Source organism: Phaethon lepturus, unplaced genomic scaffold (assembly GCF_000687285.1).
Source record: "Phaethon lepturus isolate BGI_N335 unplaced genomic scaffold, ASM68728v1 scaffold9203, whole genome shotgun sequence".
NCBI classification, from domain to species: Eukaryota; Metazoa; Chordata; class Aves; order Phaethontiformes; family Phaethontidae; genus Phaethon; species Phaethon lepturus.
The window spans coordinates 54,203-75,419 of record NW_010528384.1 but is presented as its reverse complement, the minus strand read 5'-3'; the positions used below and the strand labels follow the sequence as shown (position 1 = coordinate 75,419).

The 21,217-nt window shown below is 33.8% G+C and overlaps 1 protein-coding gene across 1 annotated transcript in view; it reads left to right on the top strand.

The window, feature by feature from the left end:
* The window catches only part of LOC104618140 (RNA-binding protein Nova-1-like), a gene marked incomplete at its 5' end in the record, with an annotated part of 155,694 nt that overhangs the window by 112,781 nt on the left and 21,696 nt on the right, over positions 1–21,217 (top strand). The window contains 2 exon segments of the mRNA XM_010283662.1: positions 2,529–2,695; positions 13,131–13,202. Of these exon segments, the coding sequence (XP_010281964.1) occupies positions 2,529–2,695; positions 13,131–13,202 (239 nt within the window).

Genomic DNA, 21,217 nt, shown 5'->3' with positions numbered 1-21,217 from the left:
TCCTGATGCATTAATCTATGTATTCCTTGTGATTCTGTGCAGATTGTACAATGGTAGTAAAGCCAACTAACACGTAAACTTCAGAAATCATTGCAAACTTGTTAAATACTAACACATTATTACATTGTATTTTTCATTTATTTAGGTAGAGTGAATGCATTTTTCATCAGAAAATATTAACGTGTGATCATGTCAATAATATTTATTAGGAGTACATCAATGACAAACAATATATTTATTTTTGTGGTAATTCCGTGGCTTGAATCTGTTATTTTGCTTCCCCCCCTGTAATCTTGAAGCAAAATGCACCCTGGTGTTGAATAGAGATACCTATCTGGCATATCTTTGCATGGCAGTATTAGTATGTTTTCAAGAACATACTAATACCGTGATAGGTCATGTTATAATTTTCTTCTGCTAGTAGAACTGCTCTTACAGGTATTTGAAGGTAAAAACATGGTGATCAAAAATCATTAATTTGAGTATGTTGGAAGTGTACAGAATGTGTTTATGGAAGCAGGTACTACACAAAATTTCAAAGCAAGTTTACGTGGACATCTGTGTTGTCTTGTTTCGCTATTTCTGCAGAACAAAAGTGGAAACTACAGTACTCCCTTTCCAGTTACATTTTTCCAACTCCCGTTAGATCCTGTTTTTCAAGTGAAAACTGACCTCGTGGAACCTATTTAAGTGGTTTGATATGTGGAATACAGAATGTGGATTGTTTCATTGCAGTGTCATACTTATCGATACTGGGTTTTTATTTTTTCTTTGTCTAGTGAGGATTTATCAATCTGTAACCCAATATGTAAAAAAAGCTGTTTTACTATAAAGCCAAGCCATACAAAATTATCTAAAACTACCATAGTCACAAAGAATAAATGAAGTATTTTTTCGCAATTCCACATCCATCTTTGGCCACCCTGTAGATGTTTTTAATTAAGAAATCGAAGAAATAAGGACTGGTGTGGGTTTTGTAAGACGGCTCAATTTCCATTTGGAGAAGGGTTACGTGGCAATGTAGGCTTTGTCTAAGCCTTTCTAGAGAAATATAGCTGAAGCTATGGTAGTTATTTAATGTTTGTTGGTAATCTGCACAGAATTTAAAATTCTGTGAGGTAGTATACAAAAGATAAGATAAACATGGCACATCAGACTGTCATTCTCCAGGCTACAGGGACAGGCAAATCATTATAAGAGTCAATGAAATGAAAGGTGAGAGTAAGTAATGGGGTTATAAGGCAGAGGGAGTGACAGCCAATGGAAGAAAAAGAATGTGCTTCAGATTGGAAAGGAGAGTTAAGCGAAATGATACAGAGCAGAATAGAATGGTTAGAACTGAAAACGAGGCAAAACTGGAGTGACAAGAAACAGAGTTACGCTTTGCTGCAGGGTTTGGCAATGTGGAATATGTTCAAGGCCTGTTTTTCTTAAGCATCTGTCCTATCTTTACAAATGAGTATGGTGGAAAAGTGTCCCCTTCTCTGCTTCATTGCCACCAAAGGCCTCGTATTCTTACACATAGAATAAATACGTATTTCACCTATCAGACCTATTTGACAAGTGTACAGTATTTTCCCAAAACTTTAGAACATGGATGCTTATAAGGTAGTCGCGTGCACTCTAGATATCCTACATGGATGATATTCAGTATAACTCTAAACAGAAGTTCTTGAAATGTAATTTGTGGGGTACTGACTGCTTATTTGGTACAAGCTCTCGTAATTTCAAACCGCTAAATCCCATTAAAGACAGCTTAAACTCCGTGTATTTGGTAAATAATTGCAGTTATTGCTGGGATGTTGTAAGGTAGGAAGGTTATAAAAGAGAAAGTGGATACTCAAATATATGAGATCGGTTGGCCTTGAAAGGTCTTGCCCTAACAACTTGCATTTGTTTTAGGAAGTGGCCTAATAATATCTACACTAAATTAACGTATTTGCAGTTCAGATGTTCATAACAAAAGCTTATTCCAAATGCCTCTATAATACCGGCTGTTATGTTCATCCTTGTGTTATCTGAGAGTTGTACAATATTTTAGAATAATCTAGAACTGGGCCAAAATCATTTAAAAGATGTGTATTCTGCACATACTTACAGTATTTGCTAATATTTCTAACAAAACCTAATGGGTTTTGGTTTTGGTTTTTTTCTTCTAACTTATATTATCCAGATTGGCTTGGAACTTTATGTGTTCAATGAATTCATAAACTTTTCTTTACTGTATAAGCTCATAATACACTTCTAGGTTTTAGTTAAAGACTGCTGAATTTTAATCTTAAAAGGGGAGCCTCTTTGTAAATCTTTAGTGTTACTAAAAATCCAGAAAAATATAAGTTGTTTAAAACATTTTCAGATCGTCAATATGTTATCTTTCGGAAATCTCTCCTTTTGATTGTATGTTTATGAAGTTATTGCTGGTTGGTTTTGGAAGGTTGCTTTTCAGTGCCATATTTATGCCATAATTGGAGCAGTTTGTGGGATCTTGAAGAATCTACTTTATTCAGATCAACTTTTGGTATTTGCAGGTACTACAGAGCGGGTGTGCCTGATCCAGGGAACAGTTGAAGCACTAAATGCGGTTCATGGCTTCATTGCAGAGAAGATTCGAGAAATGCCTCAAAATGTGGCCAAGACAGAGCCTGTCAGCATTCTACAGCCTCAGACCACTGTTAATCCAGACCGCATCAAACAAGTGAGTTTTTGGTTGGGAATAGAGAGTCACAGCAGCTCCTTAGAAGTCTTAAAACTTTAAGGCTGCAAGGGGTCAACATAACATGTTCTTTAAGAAAATGTTATTTTACCCTTTAGTAATTTGCTGGTCCTCTTTTTCCTTATACTTCTGTGTTCCATGTTTCTCAACAGTTCTTTTAGACAGTGTTTTATAAGTTTCAATGCCATGTTCTAATATGTTTCTTTCATAAACTTTTCTTTACTGTATAAGCTGATAATACACTTCTAGGTTTTAGTTAAAGATTGCTGAATTTTAATCTTAAACGATGAACCTCTTTGTAAATCTTTAGCATTACTAAAAATCACAGATTAACTGAATGTTTCCTACTTTTATGTATCTAAAATAAAACTAAAAATGTTAATTGGTTTTTTAGACCCTATATTAGATACTTTAAAATCTTACCTGTAAGAACTTGGAAATACAAAGATAATTTACTTGGGATGTTTTCTGCCATTTCATTTTATGTTATTTTTGGCACTTTTTTGCCTGTTTTATGCTGACTTTTTTCAAAATCTATAGGCAATGCAAAATATATTTGCAACATATTATCCATCTAGTATTCTTTAGCTCATTACATTTTCCAGAGCAATTTTAATTAAAAAAAAAAAAAAAATTGCCCTGTAAGGAGAATCATTTATGTGTCATAGAGGATTTTAAGTTATTTTCCGTTGTAATGAATAAGAAAAAGATAAAGAAAGAAATGGGTGAACATTAGTAAAATTTTGTCTTGCCTCTCTATCCTGTATGGGACAGATTTTAGTTTCTCACTTGTCCTATATAGGAAAAGATTGTTTTGTCCTTCTACACTAGCAAGATTCCGTGTCCTATAAAGTAATTTGGTAACTGTATGCAATTACTTTACTTTGTATATAGTGACATACACAGAATGCTTATATGAAGATGTGTTTGAACAGGATGAGTTTGGAACAATCAGACTGCTTTAGATGAATGAAACTGTGCATAAGCCATTGTATATGATTTCTAATACTTATTACTATATTATTTTTCTGTATATATGATACTTTTACATAAAAAATACTCTAGAAAATTTATAAGAAAATACTAAAATGAAAAGCCCCAATTTGATAGGTTTAGTTTCTCAATTATTAGACATGAAAATGATTATGCCTGAGAGAGAAAAAGCTGAAGAGATATGTATTTTAAATGGCTTTTCTGCTCATAAAATGTTAGATTTTATGCAAATACTTCTTAACCCAGTGGGAAATGAGTGTTCTCTATTACAATGAAAAGTGTTTTTCCCCTTTGAAATGAAATGAAGCTAATTTTTAGGTAAGTCAGTAAAATCCTGAGAAACTGGAGGTCAGAGCTGTTTAGTGACATGCCTCGATACTGCCTGTCTTGTATCTGAAGTTGTCCACAGTACTTCTCCAGAAAACTTATTTGTAAAGTTGTTGAGGTTTTTTTTTTGTTTTCCAGTTCCTGGGGTTTTTTTAGTTTGGTTGGTTGGTTTGGGGTTTGTTGTTTTGTTGATTTTTTTTTTTTTTTTTACCACAATTCCATGTTTGGAATGTTAAATGAAATTCTGGAGGATGGATTAGTGAACAGAGCTGCTGCTAGTGAAGTTAAAACACAGACTAAATACCATGTATAACGTACAGGACTGTGATTTATTGACTGCCTCTACATCTTAAAATTTAAATATATTACCTGTATATGTACAGGTGCATTATAATATGACTGCAAATTTTTGGAGATATGCATGTGCATATGTTGAGCAGTTTTAGCCACAATGAATTGTTTAATTTCTCTATAATGAAGCAACATCTATTAATGATAAATTTGTACACTATAAATATTGATTCAATAAATGTAAAATCCATTATTTTTACCAAGAAGTGAAATTGTTAGCTTAGTTCTTAGAGTTCGCAGTGAAGTAATCTGTCCTCCAATGTCAGAATATCCTGTATCTTAATGAAAGATATAATACCTCTGTTTAAGAAATTAAAAGGATAATATTTTTTAACAGGTAATTGTGATCTAGAACTCCAGTGTTGCTATTTTTCTTTATAGCAGACAGTTTCATTAAAAAGATCAGGGTAATGTACACTACAAGTCCCTTTGAACTTGGCAAAAAAGAAGCATTATGAAATACAACTTCTTCTTTTACACAAACTTTTACATGGTTCTTCCTGTCTTAGAGTATTACCCAAGAACTTTGGTACCCAAAGTATTACTTTGCAGGTTGAAGAAAGTAGACTTAGCATTTGAGATACAGGGTTGATTTGAAATAATAAGTTTTACTTACGTTAGCAACTTTGAAGATGTTTCTGTTGGTTTTCTACCTATTTCTAGCAAAAAGCAGAGGTAGTTTTCTCCCCATAAATGAAGATACCTGTGTTGAAGCCTTGCCACCCATGTCTATATGAGCATTCAGCTCTCATTTCTTTGTTGTCATTTCTTTGTTCTGCCCTGCTTTATTGACACTCGCCTCAAAGAAATGAGCTAAGGAAATATCTTCTGCATACAGTTTCAACAAAGAAAGTCAGTAGGTAAACCCTTTACTGACTGCTTGGGTTTCAGCATTTTCTGTCTTCAGGAAAGGCATAGGTATACATGGAGGCTGAGTCTGGCCTGGCATTTCTCCTTATTAATGGAAGTCACTATCCAGACATTGTAGTCTCTCTAACTTCAGCTTTTTCAGCTTCAGAAGATTTGCAGACAAGTCTATCTGATTCCTTCTGAGCCTTCTCTACTGCATTTATCCACATATCCTAATCCTATGGATTGATCAGATATCAAGTAGTTCTCTCCTCCAAGCAGGTCTGATAGATATTTAATTGACAAATGTTTGCATCTTTTATCTTTACATAACATAGGTAATCTCTTCATAGGTGTCAGCCGTCTGCTGTTTCTAGGTATCATTCGACAATAACTAACTGAATCCTGTGACCTTGTACTTCCTAGAAACTGCTATGAGCATCTAATGTCCCTTTTCTCTCTTTACTATTTGAATTGTCACACCAACTCTTTCAGACCATATTGTAACCCAGGGGAACAGAGTACAGTTTTCATAAAGTGATCAGGAGCCTGAGCTTTTTTGCCTTTGTCATTAGCATAAAAAACTTTAAATTTCACCTCTAACTTAATAGCAGCATCTGTGAACAATGGAGAAGGCTGCATTATGTGGTCTTATCACATCACCTTCTTCAGAAACTATCTGAGTTTTCCTTCCAGCTTTCAGTTGTTTTACAGGTAGCAGGTGTTATAGCAGCCTGTCCAGGAAGCACATGGAATCAGAGATGGCCATTGCAGAACTGCATTATATAGAAGGAAAGATTTTTGATCTTACAGCTAACTCTGCTTTAGGAAGGAGTTTGCACTGTTTGGCCTTCTGAGCTTCCTTCCAACCTTAATCATTCTTTGATTCTATGAAATGTTTAGCTTTCGAAGATTAGACAAAGGTTTTAGGATTTCTTCCTTGAAAATCTAGAGTAAAACTTTCACATGTAGAACTCCTAATTAATGTTTTTGTTGAAACCAGTTTCATTTCAGCTTTTTCAGTAGATAATTAAGCTCTCATGAGTCTTTAACTTCTGTTCGTTAATCATGGTCCCAGACACTGTATTCAAAATCTGCAAAACTGAATATCTGAACTCAGATTTGTAAATTCACATTCTTCTAGTGAAAATGACTACTTCTACTTCAGAAATGCTGATCAAGAAAAAAAATTTTGAAAGGTTCATGATTTTTAAATAAAAAGTTTTACTTTGAAGTGCTTAAATGGAACCTGCCTTTAAGAATACGGATCTTAGAATATTGATTTAGTGGAGGATTTTTTTTTTAATTACAGGCTAAGAGCTCTTCAGACTATAAAGACTCAGTAGACTTCATAGAGTCATAGAATGGTTTGGGTTGGAAGGGACCTTAAAGGTCATCTAGTTCCACTGCCCTGCCATGTGCAAGGGTTACCTTCCACAAGATCAAGTTGCTCAAAGTCTCATCCAGTCTTACCTTGAACACTTCCAGGGATGGGGCATCCACAACCTCCCTGGGCAACCTGTTCCAGTGTTTCACCACCTTCATCATAAAAAATTTCTTCCTACTATCTAATCTAAATCTACCCTCTTTCAATTTAGAACTGTTACCCCTCATCCTATCACTACACTCCCTGATAAAGACTCCTTCCCCATCTTTCCTGTAGGTCCCCGTTAAGTACAGGGAGACACTATGAGGTCTTCCTGGAGCCTTCTCTTCTCCAGGCTGAACAACCCTGACTCTGTCAGCCTGTCCTCACACAGAAGATGCTCCTGCCCTCTGATCATCTTCATAGCCCTTCTCTGGACCCGCTTGAGCAGGTCCATGTCTGTCTTATGCTGGGGGCCCCAGAGCTGGATGCAGTACTTCAGGTGGGGTCTCATGAGAGTGGAGTAGAGGGGCAGAATAACCTCCCTTGACTTGCTGGCCATGCTTCTTTTGATGCAGTCCAGGATATGATTGGTTTTCTGGGCTGTGAGGGCTCATTGCTGGCCCATATTCAGTTTTTCATCCACCAATACCCCCAAGTCCGTCCTTCCTTAAGAAACCTTCATTGTTTTTTTTAAATGCTTTTCCCTTCCAGTGAGCCTTCTTTTTATCATCCATTTAAGGCAACAGTCTGTCACCTAGATGAACCTTACTAAACTCCAGAATATGAGAAAATAACTCTGCATTTTTCATTTGAGGTAAATAACAATAACTAGTTTTGTAGATCACTGTGTCTCTTCATCTAGACAACAATTTCTAATAAACTTTTCTCACTTTTGAACATACATGAAGAATCGTACCAGGTACCATTCTGCAATGAATAATAAGATATGCAGGTGTGTTTACAAGTTGTAAGGAAAAAAAAAAAAGTTGCCATTATTTACTGGAGAGACAGTTCCTATACATTAGATTCCTTGGTAAAAGTTTAGCATTCATAAAAATATATATACTACATCCGGTCCCTCATGTGCCCTTGACTTAATTCTCATGCCAGATCACTGTTTTAATTTTCTGTTTCATTTCACCGGTGTTGGATATAATCTCAGTATGTATGCAAAACTGTGTTTTATGAACACTATTAACTCTGTGGCTGATGATTAACTCTTCATTTTATGTGCTTTGAAAGTGGAACACAAACAGAAGGTTTTGTTGGGGGATGAACAGCAGCATTCAACATTGCAGAAATTTTCATCAGTGTTCTGATTCTTAAGAAAATTCTGAAGTTACCTCATGCCTTCTGATGGCTTTGTACTTTTGGTGGTATTTTTCCAAATCCCAAAGGACACTGGAATCAAAACGTGACATTTTCTTTCCTTCTAGGACTTGGGCTTTTTCGACATGAATCTTAGACCCATATTTTCTTACCTGCTTTGATGCCTGTGTCTGGTTACTCACTGAGTTTTCTAGTATTTCTATATAACACCACCAGATCTTATAGTAGTTCTGTGTTACTGTGACAACTTTGAGGAAAGAGAAGGTTCTGATTCTTCTTTGTCCATTTTACTGTAATCTTCATCCTAAATCTTTCCCTCCATCCAGAGTTGTTCTGATGATCCAAATGGCACATGCTGGTTTGCTTTAAGCTCCTAACTCCTCCTTGTCCCCGGACAGGACATCAGATAATCTTCTTTTACATCATACTTACCACACTTTTTTCCTTTTTCAAAGACAAGTCCCCGGAGTTCATAAATGCAGATAAATTGCCTCTAAACACCTATAAGTAAGCATTCCATCTACGTATGCTAGCTTTCTTGGTCTTTTTGTCTTGCCCTATGCCCTGTGTATTCTTTTACACAAAAGCATAAACCAAATGCAAAGAGGATTGAATACCATCAGCATGTATTTTATTTGTTCTTTACAGAAGTGAAATGGTAGCAAGTAAAATTAGGTCACTGAAGTTATCAAAGTAGCCTTTTTACAGTCTGGATTGTAAATAAATTATTAATCCTTGATTATTTCTCTTTCCAAATTTTATGTTTGAAACATGTTATGTATTTTTATAGTCATTGCTAAGATGAGAATCATTTGCCAAAGCTACAGATTAAAGGGGTTCACAGCAGATGAAGACTCAATATATTTAGCAAAGCAAGTGGTCTGTTTAGAAACATTTTTAGGTTTTTAGAGATTTAGAAATCTCAGAAACTGTTGAAAGTCTAGTAACTCAGTCTTTTATGTTGTTCAGCACAATGGGTCTTGCAGTGCTCTGTTTCCTCATTTTAGCTGCAGAAGGTATTCAAGTATTTAATACAATTCAAAAAAGATGCCACCTTTTCTTAAAGTGCATTAAAATATTGGCTTAATAAAATTAGTTTTGTCATCATATTAATTTCAGTTATTTAAAAACACCAATATTAATATATGCAAGACTGAAACTCAGTATTAGCTTAGTATTAATAGTAATTTAATGTGGGTAATGTTATTACCAAGATTTCTTTTGTTTGGCTAGCCCTGTAGTGAGAAACGAGAAATTGGTAAGCTGTAAATGCAGTTTCATCTCCACATTTAGATGATGTTCTTTATATGTTTTCATGTCTCTAACCCTGTTTTCAAATGATATTTAATTTTCTGCCTTTTTACTCTTATTTATATAAATACACTAATAGATACTGAGAATTAAGTTAACTGTCTCAGTACAATAATTATTATCTAGGGTGTAAGTATTGAAATTGTTTTAGTGTGTGACTTCTGTCATTTATACACAACTCTGCATTAGGCAATTCATGAAGTCAATAAAAGAGGGCTTAGAGACCTTTTGGAACACTGCAGATGGAGTATATGTATTCTATACTGCCGTGATACAGCTATATCTTCGCTTTGTTACTCAGAAATATAAAGCATGGAAGTGTAATGCTTTAACCATCTTCTTGCACCCTTTTAGTATGTTGTGTAGCCTGAGAGCAGTCTCTCACAGCATAATCAATTCTTGTGAGCAACACAAGGAAGAAGTATTTTCTTGGACTTTCAGAAAATACTACAACTCGTACATCTCAAACAGAATTTTATTTCTAAAAATAAGCTACTTTTTTATTACTTAATACCCCTTTTCTCAAACATCTGTCCTAGAAGCTTAAAGTAAAAACAAACTACAGTCTCTTACCTGTAAATGTAGTTTTTCATTCATTGTCTCATAAGTAATAGGAAAGGAAATACTTGAGAAAACAGAGAAGACCAATTTCACCATGGCTTGGACTATTCTATTCAAGATACAGCTTAAAAAAACCCTGCGAGTCTTAAAGTGGTGTGTGGCAGAAATTCAGACGGGCTTTTTTCAGGCTGGATAACCTTGCCAGCAGTCAGCTTGCAGTTTTAGGAAAGCTTCAGTTATAGTACGCATGTTTCAGTCTCAAAAATTGAAACTCTGTAATATAAATTCATCTTACTATTTCTAATCACTTTATACATCTCATTCCCAAAAGCCCAATAACGACTAAATTCAAGTGCTTGCTTGGTGCAAAACACTTGCCAAATTTTTAAAGAAATTGTTCTGTGCTGTGTAATAAATCAGAATTATTGAGCTCTGTCCAACATTCTTTAGGAAGCAATTTTGCCTAAAAGTTCTTGCAGAGCAATTGAGAGTGTACCAATGAATTACTTATCAGCCAGTTGAAATTCAATACAAAATCCAGATGCCTGTGTTTCGTTTCTTTATTTTTGAGAAATTACTTTGTGTTACTTTAATATCGAAGAAATAAATAGGTGTGTCTCCAAAAATTAATGTGTCTCCAGAATTAAACAGAAGCATGAAAAAGGATCAATTTTTACAAAATGCTGTTAGTTCTTTTATATATATACACACATACATATATGTACACTTAGATATATATGTGTATAGATACATTAAAATATAAAAGCACTTAGTAAGAAAAGTAAAGAGATACTAAGACTCAAAGACAAACAATGTGCATACAAAGAAAAAACACCAAAAACACAAAACAAAAATCCTTATTGGTATTTTCAGTATTCTGTCATTGGTATGTATATTTGGAAAAAAATGTGTATGCCCGCACTTTAATTTTGTTTGTTAATACAGTTGTTTTGCTTTTAAATGTTTTTATCTTTTTTCCATTGTATTTTAAACAAGATTTTGCTAAAATGGAATAGTGAAATGCTTTTACATAATAGATGTTATAGTTCCAACAGTCACCTGAAATTAGTATCGTCACTCTTTTTTCATCGCAGCCATAAATTTCTGTGCTTTAGGAAGATAGATATTAATTGAAAACTGATATGCTTCCAGTTTCTTAAATTACTTGTGGTATAAGTGAGTAGGTCATTATTCAGTGTTGAAGTGTTCTACATATTTTCTTATAAATCCAGTTAGATTTAGTAACACCTGTGAAGAAGAAACTATTTTTCCTTTTATTAATTAGCCTAACATACCAAAACAATATACAATACAGTATGCCCTAGGTAGCAGGGGTGTTGATCACACAAACTGTCAGATGTCTGAAATGCATCAGTTAAAATATATTTTAAGAGTTTTGCTAGAGAATAGTAACAATTTTTTTACATTTCAATTTATTTCAGTATGAGAGTTTCATATATAGCTATAATAAAGAACACCTATTGGTATAACTTCCTCCATTCTGTTTGGTTGGGTTTTTTGGGTTCCCCCCCCAATAGCTTAGGCGTGAATGATGAAAATCCGTTCATTGCTATTTCAGACTTTGGTGAGAGAGCTACTGCATGTTCCCAGTAAAATCAGAAGTATAATTGAATAGGATTGGCCCTGTACTATCATTGAATCTGATACTTCTTTTTCTAAATAATTCTAGCCCCTCACAACTGAACCCATGCTCTGTACAGAAAGACTTGGGAGAATCCTTTATAACTGTCTTGATTTTCATAGCGTATAACATCTGCTGACCAATAACATTTTACTAAGCTACATATTTTTTTATAATGCCCTATTCACAGTAGTATTTTTTACTTAAGTCTCTTGAAAGAGACCCAGTTGATGCTTAAGCTGCATATGGTTTTTTGGTTTTATTGTGTAAGTTACAAGTTGGAAACACAAATAAGGATCAGTTTCTTAAGATATTTTTTTCCTGGTTTTGCTGCTTGTTTATGTACTATGAAAAAAATGGACTTCATATTGCTTAACATACAGCTAAAATATTTGTGTGTGCATATGTACAAGCTCATATATTGCTAATACACAACTTTATGCATTCACAGTGTCCCAGCTTTCTCATATGCATTAAGAGTTTTAGTGCAAAAGTATGTATACCTATTTTATGAGGGAATGTCAATGATTGTAAGTAGCAGAACTGCTGAAAGTGTGAAATTTTGCTTCATTTATTTCTAAATAGTTTTGGTTAGTAATTATATAACCATATGGTAAATCACATTGTACAGCATTTTAACATCTTATTTCTTAAAGTAGTGTAATTTTGGATATTTTATAATATTTATATATTACAAAGATGTCAAAAAACATGCTTTTTACAAAAAAACAATATTGTATGTTATGTTTTGAAACTTGGAGTTTTACATTTTCACTACATTTATAGAAAGTAGAGTTATTCTGTCAGGATCTAATACTTTAAAAAGAGAAATGTATATACAAATTTTAAACAGAGCAGTGCTTTTTTGGTATGTTCAAGAATTAATGTTAAGCATATGTATATTATTTAGAAAACATTATCAATAAATATGACTCTTAATTCTTTTTTGTGTTTATTTTGAACACAGGCCTGATGATAAGTTATTAACCTTTGCTCAACTAAATGAACATTTTTAATCCTAATCATAAATATATTGTAGTAATTTGTTGTGAAGGTATTGGTTGCATGGTCATCCATCATGAGATTGATGTTTACATTTTTTCACCTGCCTCTTGATTAAAAAAGATCAATAAATATTTTAGCAGTTAGTATATTGCTAAAAACTCAGTAGCTTCAGTGTAATTGTTATAGGATATGGAACACAGTTTGCTGGCTATAGTCCGTGCTATAGAATGGTGCATTATAAGGTGCCAAAGTAAATGTCTCTAACTTCTTTCAGATGTTGGCCCTGTTTATTTATAGACCGATAACTGTTTCTAGTGTGCTCATTGAACTTGCTGGAATTTGTGTTTACTATAGTCTTCATTTTCCCCAAGAGGAGGAGAGAGGAAAGAATATACTCCTCATGTGGTCAGCATATTGAGTATTTATGTGAGTTCACCATCTTGATTTCAAGTCATTAATTTGTTTTTACATGCATAAGCATGCATATTTACATGCATTATTTATCCAATTGACTTTAAATTCCATTAAGTTCCAATGAGTAGGAGAAAGATTTTGTCTTAGGCATTTTTTATTTATTTTAATTTTCTAGTTATGTTACTTTTGTTGGTTTATTTATTTTTTTAACTGTTCAGTCTAAGGCTTGTAAAGGTTGATTTGCTCCTGAACTGCTTTGTTCCCAGACATTGCCATCTTCCCCAACTACCACCAAGTCCTCTCCATCTGATCCCATGACCACCTCCAGAGCCAATCAGGTACAGTATCATCCTACCATCTACACCATACTTTTCACGGGTGACAGCTTGCAAACTGGAGAAAAAGATATGGTGGGTTAAGGATTTATTCGTTCATTCACATATATACACCCATAACCATAGATATCTAACTCTTGTTAGAAATTGGTAAATTGAATGGAAATATTTTTCTTCTTTTAATTTGTTTTGTTGTCTTTTTTAAACCTCTGCTGAAAGCAAAATATCTTGTCAAATAGTCGTCTTTTAATTTGATTTGGTTAATAAATCACAAGGATACATGCTGGTGTGTTTGTAGACAGAATAAGTCTTTGTATATGTATGTTTATGTATATATGCACACACATATTTACTTCCTGGATCATTTATAAATTATAATGGAATTACCCCTAAAACCACACTTAATTCGCTGGATCTCAACCTAGGAATGGCAAACAGACTTCTTTGTTTATTTTGTTTAAGAATCTTGGAATGTGTTTGTGGACAGTAGCATAGGGGCATTATTTAAATACTGTATGTAATAAAAAAACCAGATTTGAAATGAGAATTTATTGATGAAGAATAAAGTAAAATTAAGTTTTTCTAAAAACATACTAACATCTAAGTAAGCTTAGTTCGTGTCTTATTTTTAAATGCATAAACTGTGCTTTTAGCAGTTTTTAAATTACACTCATTTATATCTCTTCTAACTGGAAAAAACCATGTCCAGTTCATTATGTCCACAAATCATCTTACTGTGTATCTTTTTGCCTTCCCTATGAAAATTGTTAGTTACTTCCTACCATGCTTCTTAGAACCGATTCATGGTCTAAGAAATACCTTACTATTTTTTTTTTAATGTACTGTTAAACTTAATGTACTTTGTGTTCAAATAATGTAAGTATTCAGTACGTGCTTACGGTTTTTAACACACAATATTTTTATTTAAGTTAGCTGAATGCTTCTGTCAGATCTTGCACAAATTAGGTCAAATACCAGAAAAGTGTTCTTCACAACAAGCTAATTTCCCTGGAAGTTAACATTGTTATTACTTACTGATCCTCTGATATTTTGTGAACTGCTTAGAACTTGCTGGCTGTATGAACATTTAACATACAACAGGATGCAGGCATATTAAAGCAATGTATCACATTTTTGATCAACACATGTCTATCTGTTGAAAGGGACATCTAATACAGAAAGTAATGAAAGTTAGAGAGAAATTGTACAGGTTGAAGAACTACTGAGAAAAATAGAGATTGCAATATCCCTCACTTCAGTTTGAAAGCCTCTTCATCAGCCTGCTTCCATTCCGGCAACAGTTATTTGGCTTCATCATCATTAAATGACAAAGAAAAAATCTTTGCCAGCAGCTAGGGGTTTTTTATGAACACTCTGTTCAGCCTTTATTCTTAATTTTAGTATTTTGTGTATTTTAATTAGAAGGTTTTGAAAATGTTGACCGCACAGATCTTTTAAAAAGTGTTCTTGCAATTTTTCTTTTCTGTGTCTTCTTTCCCACTTTTTTTTAATTATGAGTATACCATGATGATCTTGGAGAAAAATGAAGAGGTGCTTTTATTTACAGGGAATACTGCTTGAGCATGCTGTTTAATTAGCATCAGAAAGTACCTACTTTGCATCTGTTCTATGAATTTTGAATTACCAAAATTATAGTGTAGCATATAAACTTTAAATTACTTTTTAATAGCTAAAAATAGTTATTTTTATAGAAAGTTGTTCTATGAGAATATTATCAAGTGATATAGCTGAATATCCAAACTAAGGGAAATGTATGCTTTGTGTCCTCCCTGTATCCCACATGACATCTTTGAATGCGTTTTTTCATAACCTATGTTCAATTCATTCAAGTTCAGTTTTCATACAAGCAATCAAGATCTCTTTTGGATAGCATTAGATTTGTATATATATGAAGACGAGTAATGAGTCCCTTAAGGGACTTTTGGAACTGCTTTTATCATTAACCCTTGAAATTCCTACTGGTTTATAACTATTTTATCAATTCTAGTATTTCCTAGTGGTTTCTAGCTATTCCAGCAAGAAGCAGAAAGCACATAAGGCAATTAAGACCTTTCTGTTCATTCTAGTGATACATGACGTAGCTAGCAATTGTTCCCAGACTGTAGCAGTGATTAACATTCAGCACCAGTGTATTGACAAGTATCTACACTGCGGCTGTCACACAAAAATAGGTTCCAATACAGTAATCTCAAACCTGTCAGTAGTCACGTAAGTACCCAATAGGAGAGTATTAGAAAACAACAACAAATGTTTGTTTTGTTACGTGGCTGTGTAAAAGGATTCTCAATAGAAAATAATGGTTCCAGTATGGGGTTTCTCACAAGATGTTATATTAGGGTAACAGGAAAGAGCATAAACTGGATGGAAGTCAGGAAATTCAGTGCTAAGGTGTAAGATAAATTCACAGCACAGCCTATTGTTTGAATATAGTAGCATATCAGCCTTAAGAACATTCAGTTTTCTGTTACATTTTAATTGTGACAAGATGATGTTTTATGTTAAAGATCAGTAAGGTGATTTAAGCAATACTTAATGCTGGGTTACTGTTGGAGTGAGAATTTTAAACTGGGTTGGAGGACTCCCCATGAGTCATTGCAGTTGGAGACTGTCAAGTATATGTGTTGATGAACATACCTGATGTGATCCTTCCCGCTGTATGAGCGTGTCAGTGGTATTCTCCTGACAGAGCTTGCATAATGGGCAGAACAATTCCTAGGTAAGAGCATTTTTTACTGCAAGAGGAAAATAGCTCTGCCAACAGAGGTCAGAGGAAGCTGGGCAGGAAATCTGGCTTGTATTATGTCTTCCTTTTAATGACTCACTTTGCCTCCGTTCAGATGAGGTCATAACTCCTTTGTATGGCAATTTCGGCTTTTGTTGAATTGTGTTTTTTTCTGAAAAATGCAGTGTTCGTGAAACTATTCATTTTATGATTCTCAAGAAGAGGATAGTCTCTAAAACTTCTTATATAGTGGAAGAAAACAGTTCCTTCAGAACCATCATGCATTGTGTTATACCGAGCTGCCACGGACGCAACAGAAACCTCCGTGTTGGAAGTGGGGTTTTTTATTTTAGTTCTTTGTTCCAGGAAGATATACATCTGTCAGTATTATTGTTGTCAATGTCTTGTTTATTTTTTCAGTAGAACTTCCTTGGGCTTTTGTTCACGTTAAAAATTCATACACTGCAAACTTCCCAAGGAAGAAAGCACCAAAGAGGCAATAGGGGCATTTCAAATAACTTCCCCCCCACACCCCGCGTCTGCCTATCCCTGAAAAGAACTCAATCTTTCTGTACCTTTAGACTGAGCTTCTGTGTTACCCAACTTCCCCCCCACACCCCGCGTCTGCCTATCACTGAAAAGAACTCAATCTTTCTGTACTTTTAGACTGAGCTTCTGTGTTACCTCCTCATGAACTTTGTCAGCTTTGCTTATAACAGAACACTGAGAGACATATAGCTACAGTGGTGAAACGGTTCTGCTGATGCCCTGGAGCTGGCAGAATATAGTTTTACTTTTTTTTACCAGAAGGAGGAAATCAGTTTTACTTTTCCACAGTACAAGTGGGAATTTCATCTCCAAAATGATGAATACACCATAAGCATCATCTAAAACATGCTTACTTTTCCTCTGTAAAGGTACAAGTTTTAATATTTATTTTAACAGTTAAGTGACATTAAATAGACAAGTATTAGTATTTCTATAATTAAACTGTTTACATATTTTCTTCTGTTTACAAGATTATTTTTTTCTTCTTATCTGCCTGCTTTACTGATGTTACTATTACTTTAGAGGGAGAAACATGAGTGATACAAACCTAAGCTTTGTGGTTTTCCTTTGTCTATTTGATGTACACCTATAAATGCAGTTGCAAACACTTGCATGTTTCCTTCTCCAATCCTCTTTTTTCCATGAATTGATACTGCTGCTGGCCTTTACTACTGGCTGTAAGAGAATAAAAGGCCAAAACACACATTCCCACTTACAAGTGAGTCAGGAGAGTGATGGGTAGGAGTCCTTTTCCTTTCCCTTATAATTTAGATAGACTTAAGCTCAGTAATGTAATAGGATTTGTCACCACAAACTGGGTAATTAATGTACTATATAAAACTTCTTTTATTTTTACTTTAAATGCACCATATTTTTTCCCATGGCATTTGCTTTTTTATAATTATACCTTCTAATTTACTTCTTTGTTGTTGCACCTGAAACTCTTTATTTTATCATTTAATATAGTGTAATGTAAATATTGTGGAGTGCAGACAGGTGTAGGATGTGTCTATGCTGTCGTCAAGGTTTACAGTTTTTTTGGTGCATATCTATGTCATCTGGTTGCTGCAATATGTGTAATAAATAATATACTTTTCAACCTTTTTACATGATGGGACTGAGCCAGTTTTCTTGGTACTGCCTGTACCCAGCAGGTACAGCACAAGCATGTGGCTATTACAATCTTGATATTAGGAATTGGTACTTTTGGATTATATTATCTATTTATTTTATGCAAAATATATAGCTTGCAATGGGATATAATAGTATGCATATAACTAGAGATTGGGGGATTAATTAATATCTCTGAATTGTAATGATTGATGTAGGTGGTCTCCCTCTTTCTGACTTGAAAGAACAGTCCTATGCCTGTCTGTAAAATGACTTGCAGAAGTATAATCTTTTTATTCCTGATAGAGAGGTATAATCTGAAAGTAGAGGCTGTCTGTAAAGCATACTGACAGCTTCTGAAGGGTTGATGAACTCATATTATTTGTATTTAATATATAATTTGTTGTGAGAGGTGGAAGAAGAAATAGGAAAGAAAGCTTTTTTTTAGTCTTCTGTTACCATTAGGACATGGAATTTTAAAATCTGTGTATCATCCAACTTCAAATGATGAAGTTGTTATCAGTGGATTAATCTTGAACTACAAATTGTGAGTTTTAATGATGATCCCAGGATACTAGATAGTATCTCGACGGCCTATGATGGCTATCTTTATTTGCTTTTGACAAATTGATGTGAGGGTTATTTAAGATAGTCTGCTTCTGATATTTTAACAGCAATATTAATCTAATTTTAATTCTCTAATTTTAATGTAATTTCTTACAGTGATACTGAGAAAATCTGTTTTCTTTTTAGGTGTGTTACAGATTGACTGATGCTGGATGTATCACTTGATCTTTCCAAATCTCAGTACCATGTATTTAAAAGCAAAGTCAATATAAAATTATTTAGCATGCTGGTAAAAGGTGCTGTAGAATGAAAAAAATTGTTATTATTTAATTTGATTGTTCGGAATATTTGCTGTGCTAGTTCTCCGAGATAACAATTCGACCTTTTTTCAACCTGTCAGACTGGTCATTGGTAAATAAAACCATTTTATTTACATCCAGAAGATGATATCCAAGTTCCATGCATAAAAGTAATATGCTGTTTGAAAGATACTTCATCTAATAAACAATGTTTCCTATGAACCCATCACTAAAGAATTTAGTACACTGGATTCTAAAATTATAAATACGTGAAGACTATAAATAGAATAAATTCTTAATATATTAAACAAATATGTTCTTCTAATGATGGTGTTCAACCATTTTTTTATTCACCAGCAGGTGCATGGGAAGGAAATCGGGTTTAGTGTGGCAGTGGTGTTCAGAACTGTATGATAACTCTAAGAACCTTATCATGATATTTGTGGTAATAGAGTTGAAGAAATAGGCCCTGTATTTTGCTGACTTTTTCTGGAAGGTCCCCAAACTTTTGCCACCTACAGAAAAATTTTTCACATAATTTCTCAACATAGCATATCTTTTTGGTTAAGTCTCAGCAAACACTTTCATCTTCAGTTTTAAAAGATATTCAACTTCACATTCAGGGTTCTTTTCTTGTTTAGGTCTTGCTATTGCTATCATAGACTGACCCAGTAATAATTTTGACTCCCCACTGAACATTTTGCATTGTAACAAGGTTGAATGAAAATGCCTACATTAGTTAGAAAACACTTCTCTTTCTAGTGTGAGAAAACCCTTACATTTCACATTTGTAGATAATTTTATCAATTGTAAATTCATATCCCTGTAAAGTGACCTTTTTGTTGCAGTTTAATAACAAGACAGAGTTCTTTTTTTGATTACAAGTTGCCTGTGGCACCCTGTGGACAGCATGTAATAAATAACGGTTGAGATAACATATCTGGAAAGGGCTAGGCAGAATTATTCCCCAGTTCAAGTGAGAGGACCACAGTAGAGCTTCCAGTGCTTCAGAGGTAACCTTTGCTGCTTCTTGTCAGCTGAAATGCTTCATTTCATGGCTAAATTCTTAAGCAGAATTAACCTATACTCTGTAGACTAACTGTAGACTTTTTTTTTTGGTTCTCAGGTTAATATATTACTTTTATTATATTTATCTTGTTGTTTGACCACTTTTCCCCAATATTTTGCAGTATCTAAGCTCAGGACTTTTGTATGCTTAAATTTTGTCTCCTTAAAATACAATTTTTTTAGACACTATAAAGATTTTTAAGTAACAATTTAAAAGAATCTTATATGCAAATGAGTTAGGGTTTTTTTTACTCTTTCTTATTGTCTGTTTTAATTTTTCCCCTTTGGACAACTGTGTAGGTAATTATTTGTGTTCATATTCCTTTATATTGATTTACTTGTTTCCTTCTGTCTCCTCTCTCTCAGCACACAGCAATTTTAGGGTTCACCGTTTGTTGTTCCTTTCTTAAATGTAGAGGAAATGTTGTCAGGAGCATTCATGAGACATGGGGAAAGATGTAGCTTCTCACTGATAAGTGTCTGAATATTACTGGCATATCATTCATAGGATGTCATGAATGATCTGCCAGATGCAGTCCTGTAAGTAAAAATGTGATTCCATGTTTGTGTATCTTGTTTTGATTTTATGCAAGCACTTATGTTTGCAAAGAATTAGAATCAGTTAGCTTCCTGTTTCGTCCCCTCTTCAAAAAGATATACTTTCTCAGTGTAATGGACAGCATTACTATTCCTTTTCTATTAAAGTGGATAAATGTCTTAAATCAATTTCTCCTCAGGTTTTAAACTCTACCTAGTTCTTAGATCTTTTTTTTTTTTTGCTGTTTTACTCAATAGCTAAAAATCAGGAGAAAGGAAAAATGCGTATAAAAGTAAGGCTTGAAAGAAAATGAGAAAACAAAGGGACAAACTAATTACGTTTTTTCTTGTAAGAAAATGGTTTTGACACGGTATTACATGGTCACCCCTGTTGTGCGTTTATGAAGATTTAGCCTGTCATTAAGTTTTAATCCTTAGTTTAGTCATTAGTTTTAAAACTTGTTAATGGAAGTGAATAAAAGTAGAATTTTGGAAATATACTAAGATGACTTAGAAAATGTATAAATTTTACTGTAGTGTGACTATAATGAAGCCTGCTTTTGATCTCATTAATTTATTTTTAAATCAATGTTCTGTGTACATGCTGAGATTTGGGAGAAAAGTTGCTATTATTACACTTTCCTGTACACTTATTATTTGTGTGGGGTTTATTCACTTTATTTTGAAGTGAACATGTAAAAAGATAATGGTTTTTGGATTGAATGGATTTTGCTTTAGCCTCACATGGAAATCTTATTCAAGTTGTTTAAGAGTTAAAAAAATTCCCACTCTGCAATTGAAGATCTTGTTCTTTTATTTAAGAATATTTGTAGATATGATATGTAGGTTTTGGTATTCATCCATGTCCTTGTACTAAGAAAAGGTCCTATCTGCTTATGAAAAAGGAACATTAAAACCCATAAAAGTTGGAGAATACACATTCTTCTCTTTGTCAAAATATGGTAAAAGTCTTCAAATGTCCTGTGCAAAGGGGTGTTTAATTTTTTCATTTTGTTTCTTCCAACTGTTTAAAAATACTTATTTTATCAATACAAAATGAAAATAGCATAATACAAAGTGCCAGATATTTCTGTGTTCAAGTTCCATCCCATGTAAACTAGGCAGCAGGTAGCTCTGTTGTCTAA